Source organism: Tachysurus fulvidraco, chromosome 19, assembly GCF_022655615.1.
Source record: "Tachysurus fulvidraco isolate hzauxx_2018 chromosome 19, HZAU_PFXX_2.0, whole genome shotgun sequence".
Lineage (NCBI taxonomy): Eukaryota > Metazoa > Chordata > Actinopteri > Siluriformes > Bagridae > Tachysurus > Tachysurus fulvidraco.
Window position 1 is genome coordinate 1128580 of NC_062536.1, and position 7440 is coordinate 1136019.

The 7440-nt window shown below is 36.0% G+C and overlaps 1 protein-coding gene across 1 annotated transcript; it reads right to left on the bottom strand.

Moving 5' to 3' along the window:
- Positions 1-451: 451 nt before the first annotated feature.
- Positions 452-2718, bottom strand: LOC113663753 (lymphocyte antigen 75-like). Its single transcript, XM_027179193.2, has 5 exons — positions 2647-2718; positions 1943-2314; positions 1372-1704; positions 1170-1261; positions 452-956 (listed from the first exon to the last, which is right to left on the bottom strand). The coding sequence occupies exons 1-5, from the start codon at positions 2681-2683 to the stop codon at positions 867-869; spliced, it is 924 nt and encodes a 307-aa protein (XP_027034994.2). The 5' UTR covers positions 2684-2718; the 3' UTR covers positions 452-866.
- Between the last annotated feature and the right edge of the window lie 4722 nt (positions 2719-7440).

A 7440-nucleotide genomic window follows, 5' to 3' on the forward strand; every position in this document is an offset into this window, starting at 1 on the left:
CATGTCATTCATTTAACCAGCCATACCAAAGCAAACAGATTATATTTTTATTTATATCAAATGTATATTTGTGTATTCCCGGTCCCGCCCATGCCCGCTGACATTTTTTTCTGTCCCGTTCCAGTCACGTTATTAATAGTGATTTTGTTTCCTGTGATTCCTGTGACCTGTTTGAATCCCAAAAAAAGTCAGCCTCTAGTGTGCATGTGCCACCTGAATGATCAGAATTGTACAAAAATAAAGCTCTGTGGAGGGAGGGCAGCTCACTCATTTTCCATTGAACTATTTGGCTCATTATTTCTTTTACACAACAGAAATCCTTAATAAAATGTTGTTTTACCAGATATTGTGTATTTTTCACAGTTTTTCCACCACTGTTACTAGCAATGCTGCATATGAATCATGAACACAGGTGTTTTGAAAAGAATTGTATTTTTTATTGAGTGTTTCAGTTTGTTTCAGAACAGTTATTACAGACACCAAGGCTTCCAGTGATTAAAAAGAGAGACAGTGGAACTCCTGAAGATGTAACTCAAATGTAAGCATGAAAAGACCGTCAGGAGAAAGTATTCCTCGCAAACTATTCACTTGTTTTTACATCACATAATCTGCAGATTCTTAAAGAATGGTTGAATGGCTATAACAAGGAAATACAACACCACTGTATCTGAAAAACTGAGAAACCAAACATCTTTGTTGATTTAGTACATTCAGTCGAAAGAAAATCATAAACAAATAAAAAATTGTCTACAAAAATAGTCTACTCGATAAAGTCAATACATTTCTTAGAGCAAACTTATTATACAAAATAAAATAGTTGTGCACTACAATTTGAGATTCAGATGCAAGATTTAGAGCTCTTCTTTCTAATGGTGGAACACCTTACCATCTGATTCCTCTCTCCATTTCACTGTGATGTTCTCTGCCATTCCATGTTCGCTCATTTTCTGTTTGATCTAATAAACAGAATGACATTTATTGTTAGGAATGCAAAATATGTGCACTAATCTCCTATAAGTGCTGCAAAACAGCTACAGAATCTGAACAGAAAAAGTAAAAATTCAGATTAGAGTTCAGTGTGTATGTGTCAGAGCTCGATGAAGTGACTCAGGTTCTGCAGTAATGAGGAGACAGTTCATTATAAGTCAGGTGTGGAGGATGAAACCCACCTGCTCCAAGATGGCCAATTTTACTGAAAGATTATTAACATCCTGATACGACTGTATCTTCATCCTTACTATTTGTTGTTTTCCTGTGATAACTAAATGTAGAAATGCAATGACACATTAAAACACAAACACAAGCACATAATTGAACATTTTAAAATTAGTTCAAATTTACCTAATAAAAAAACATAAAACTCTAACTCACATGTGTAACAGAAGAAAGGCATTATGTTTGTGCACAGAGTGTCGACAGCCTGACCGTTACTTATAAAACCACAGCCTTGTTTCCACTGGTATTGATCAGGTTGTGTAGCCAACCAGCTGGTGGTAGAGAAGATGGTGTGATCTGTCCACCTCCACGTATCTCTGTACAGACCAATCCAAGTATTCTCAGAGATCATTCCCAGGATAACTGAGTTTTCCGTTGCACTTGTAATAGTGACCAGATCTGTATAATACAGTCTGCAGAATGCCTGAGCTGCAGCCCATGACAACGGATTAGAGATGTAAATATATCTACTATTTCCTGTTTTACTGGCTGTGAAAATGAAAAACACAACACACGATTACCACACATGTTAAATATATTGTCAACTGGATAAGAAAAAAAATGCTAAAACTAGAAACGGACCATCAGTTCACAAATGCACAAACACTTTTTATTTGCTACTTTAAAGCACAATTAATTTTAATGAGAACATAGAGAGCACATAGTCTGTAATGTTTTAACCAGCCAGCCAGCCCTATGGAGAAATTGTTAAACATATGCAGTTTACCATCAAAGCACACATATGGGCATGCGTCTTCACATGGAAAATCATTCCATCCGGCTGGAGATATTAGACCACAAGCTTCATTTCCACCATAGTTGTTGGGTTCACTTGTAATCCACATTGTAAAACTTCCCAGTGGCTCACTTCCATAGGACCAAAGCCAGGCGTCATAGTAATTGTACAGTCCAATCCAAGCACTGGAACTGAAGTGTTGTCTCTGTGCTTCGTTCTGAAGTTGAACCAGATCCTTATAACTTGTTATGACAGCCAGGTCAATGTGTGTGGCTCGACAATACGCCTGCGCAGCACTCCATGTTTTCCCCTGCTGGATCAGATAATACTTACGAGGGACAGAAAGGATGAGAGGCACAACTGCTGTGGAGAAGTTTTTGTACAAGGTTAGCAGAGAAATCAATAACTATACTTTTATTTAAATTTTACTATTTAATTGTACTATTTACCTAAAGCCAATATGTCTGTAACTTTATATCATGCATTGTGTTTTCTAAATATTATAATTCTTGTAATATTAGACAGTAGGGTTATCAGTTTAAGGTGAGGCTACCCTTTGCCTCCTTTCTGTAAATTGATGGAAGTCTGCATTTTAAATCATTATACACATTAAGCAGCTCACTGAAACACACACACACACACACACACACACACACACACACACACACACACACACACACACACACACAGCTCACCTGTGAACAACAGGACTGTGAACAGATGTTGCTGCATCACTGATATGTTGTTAAGAAACTCACTAAAAATGAGAAGTGATTAAAATCGCACAACAGTCCAGATCAAAAAAGTGACTCCTGCAAAACCTAAACGTGCAAGAGCCACATCATTAAATCTGATTATATTTGAAGTTAAACACAGAGAATCATGAAGAAATGGCTAAAGAAGACGAACAGATAACGAAGTGTATGAAGGTGAGTTACATCTAGATCACGAGTCAAACCAGTATTGAATCATTGAGAAACAAGTTCTTAAGTTTTGCTGAGAAGAGAATGAAAAAACTACCATAAATGCAATTTTTATCATATTTATGGTGTTTATATTACAGGTTTATTTTAGTTTTTGTTACAACACCTGAATAGATTAAGAAGGTTTAGATTAATTAAAAATAATTTCATTATAAGTGAAATTAAATGGCCTAACTGCACTACATCACATAAAATTGACTTTTCTTACTAAGAGCAGTAATAAAGTTTAGCATGCAATTGCAATATTATTTTTAAATTTAACCCTTTCAGTCATTACAGATATTGGTACAGATTTTTCAAACAATCACATGTTAAATAGACTATTAGATTATTACATTCTAATTAATTAAGTTTTTAACATGAGAAGAACAACAGAACTAATAACTAATCATCTACTGTGTTTCAGTCATAATTGGCATTCAAAAGTTCATTTTTACATAAACCATTTTTCAACATGAGATATACAATAAATTATAAATGCGTAAATTTATCAAACTAGTCACCGGAAATGAATTAGTTAAGGAGTTCAAAATATATCTACTCTTTGTCCAAGCTGATCATTTTTGATTATTACAATTATTCAAGATAATTTTTGTCAGTCCTTAACTCAGCAATATAGTTATAGAACAGTACAAACATTAAATGTTTTATATATTAAAGGCATTTAATTAAAATATTAAATCATACCTGAAATGTAAGAAGTGAACTATCAGCTTTTTATAAATTTTAGTGTCCTCCAGATATGTTGTGCAGTATCTGATAAACTGAGTTACTGTTTATCTGCTTTTAAACTTGTTGACTTCACACACACCTTTACACACCACATCCTCCTACTTTCCCTATTTTACAAATCTTAGTGTAGGGAAATCTGAGAGGGAGGAGGCACGGAAAAAAACGAGTAAATCATTGAGAGTTAATTAACATTGTAAATGCTGTTTGAGTGTGTAATTTAAGAAAGAAAGATTCCATTAGGTTTCAACCAGATTTTGAGTTGCCATGCTGACCACATTAAGTGCCACAAGTGGACCTCCGAATTCTCCAGATCTCAATCCAATATTGCAACTTGCTGGTCTCAAAGTATCTCTGTGCTTGATACCACAGCACACCTTCAGAGGTCTTGTGGAGTCCACATCTTTCAAGTGCTACTGGAACATGTTTAGGCCTCTTAGTTTCAGTGAAGGGAAATGATACAGCAAAAAGACATTCTAGTCTGTGTATTTGCACTTTTTGTGGTCTTGTGTATGGTTACGTGTTGCACCGTGGTCTTGGAGTAATGACATTACATTCAAGAGAAACCCATGTGAATTGACTATATTATTTGGGGATATATTTACTGCTTGTTTTAAAGAAGGTAAAATCCAGTAAAAATGACTGGCATTGAGGATTTAGGAAAAACATCCCAAAGATACTCCTGTAATAATTACTTGACTAATAATCTGATAATTACTTGAATAATCTCCACATGGAATATCCAGTCTGACTTTGGCTTTAAAATGATATCTTGCAGAAATAAAGAGTATCAGTTAGAAAAGACTGAGAAAATTTTTTTTTCTACAGAAATCTATTTTAAATCACTGCTCGTCAGACATAACATTCATTCATTCATTCATTTTCTACCGCTTTATCCGAACTTCTCGGGTCACGGGGAGCCTGTGCCTATCTCAGGCGTCATCGGGCATCAAGGCAGGATACACCCTGGACGGAGTGCCAACCCATCGCAGGGCACACACACACTCTCATTCACTCACGCATTCACACACTACGGACAATTTTCCAGAGATGCCAATTAACCTAACATGCATGTCTTTGGACTGGGGGAGGAAACCGGAGTACCCGGAGGAAACCCCCGAGGCACGGGGAGAACATGCAAACTCCGCACACACAAGGCGGAGGCGGGAATCGAACCCCGACCCTGGAGGTGTGAGGCGAACATGCTACCCACTAAGCCACCGTGCCCCCTGTCAGACATAACAATTCAATTTAAATTATTATTCAAATCTTTAATTGTCTAAAAGCTGTTTATAATTCGTTTAGGAAACATTTTTTCTTATTAAGTGTTAGGGAATAGCAGTCTTTGTCTTACAGTCTTGAATCAGAAGGGAGCTGAAAATAAAGATAAACCATCAACTGGCCTTGTTTATCAGGATGGATATGAACTGATTTATTCTAAATCTTAGGAGCTTTTACACACAAAAAAAATAAAAAAATAAATAAAAGACTAACTAATTTAAACATTCATTGTTTGGGATTTATTTCATCATATAATTCATCATGAGTTACGGGACTTTTAAATAGAATATACACTGTCAGATTTAAATAGCTTACATCTTCATTGTGTGAAGTTCAGTCAATTCATATTAATGGACTAAGCTAAAGAAATATTAAATGGGTATGAAAATTATAAAGAAAAATATTCATAAAATAAAACAATCTCTTTCAATCAAGAATGCAGTTTTATTAAGGGAAGACTGCAGTGACTCAGAAGCTGTATTAGTCTTACATTTTATCTTCCTGTAATTCTGTACACGTGTCTGCCCCGATACATCTGCAGCTGCAGTGTGCGTTATAGCCATTGAGAAGCGTGTATTGGCAAAACACTACGTCACTGAACAACTCCCTCTGGTTTCATTGCAAAACTTTTATTTTTTCACCTCACGTAATGTATTTTTCAAGAGATAACATTCTTGTTAACTAAATAACATTCTACCACTAAGAATGTTACACAACCTTACTAAATAATGAAACATATGATTTTTGCTTTGTTTTTACTTTCTTACTGTGACCTTCAGAGACCTTTTTACATATTGTGATTGAACAGAGCTGCTTATTTGTCTTCATGCAAAATGGCTTTTGCAAACCACTCCATCCCTTTGTCCTGCTTTACTTAAGACCCACTTAACACGTGTTCCTTCATTACACTGACATCTCTACTTGAGTATATCCATATAATTTAAACCTGTATTACATAACAGAGTTAAGTTTTTCTTTTTTACACTCAGATTAACACGAGGGCGGATATGCAAATATACAATTTCCCTAACATCATCTGTGAATAATAAAAGCCTCAAAAAAGTAAAATTTGATCAACAAATGAATTCAATATTCACCAAAAAATACAATTTATTTGCACTGGACTTAATACATTTACATTTACAGCATGTGACAGATGCCCTTATCCAGCATGACATACATAAGAGCTTAAATCTCTAACATTGGATACATTAATTCTGGCTCACTAGGTTACATACTTAAGATACCATGAATTTGAAACTTTTGTTCAAAGTTACAATGTAAAAGTGAAAGTTTTTTAATAAATGCAAACGATAGGGAAAGAATACAGATATGGCCAATATTAATATGGCCTCCTTTCCAAGATAAAAGGTGTTGTAGATTCCTGAATCACTCCTAAGATTAATAGTTTAAGCTAAATTAGGAACTCTCTGAGATCATTCTTATAATCTTCATGAATATGAGCCCAGGTCTTATGTTGTCTTAACTCTCACCATTTGTAGTACTTACAGGGAAAAAATGATCCATACTATGTGTTAGTAAACAGCTCCAGTCTTTGTGACCTTTCTGTCTTTTTGCAATTTGGTGATAAAATGAGCTGCGTATTTGTTTTCCTTCATGCAAAACAATTTATGCAAACCTCTCTGCCCCTTTGTCCTACTTTTAATAAAACTCTGAATAAACTAAATCAGAGTGACCAACACAGACAGACCAAATGTTTTCACACTATCAGGATAAGACATTACTAGTGGTTGTTTGTACAAATAAAACATTGACATCTCTGTTAAATTCAGCCAATTAATTAGAAGGAAAATTATACATCAGTGCTCAAATTCGTAAAGATTCTTAGTGTAAAGAGAAGATCCTAGTAAAGATAAAAGTTATTCATAAAGCATCCCCTTAATCTAGCCAAGATGGCACCATGGATGGCAGCCTCAGTGCTTAGCTCCTCAGTGTTTGCTCTGTTTTTGTTAGTTTTTCCTGTTCTATGTCAAGGAAATCCGATCAGTTTCACCAGGGATGAACTGCTGAACATTCGGCAGGACACACCACAAGATATTTTATCGGTTTTTGATTATTCCGACGTTTTGCTGAATATTGGCAGAGCGGCTGCGCTGTTTAAGAGCTTCAGGATGCGCAGAAGGTGGAGGCACACCGGTGCGCTCGTGAAACTCAGACAGCGTGGTTTAAGGCAAATGGCAAATCTCTGCTCTCTTCCTAACAAAATGGACGAACTCCTTCTGCTCACCAAATAAGGATTTTTCAAACTCTGCTGCTCTCTGCTTCACAGAAACCTGGCTGAACAAAGCCATTCCGGACAGCGCATTAAGTCGGCCGGGCTTTCAGCTCTTTAGAGCAGATCGCGACGCAGAATCAAAGGGGAAATCGCACGGCGGCGGGATGTTTTTACATCAATTAAAGGTGGTGTTCTGATGTAACTGTGTTAAATATGTGCTGTCCAGATCTTGAAACACTCCTCATTAACTGCAAACTGCT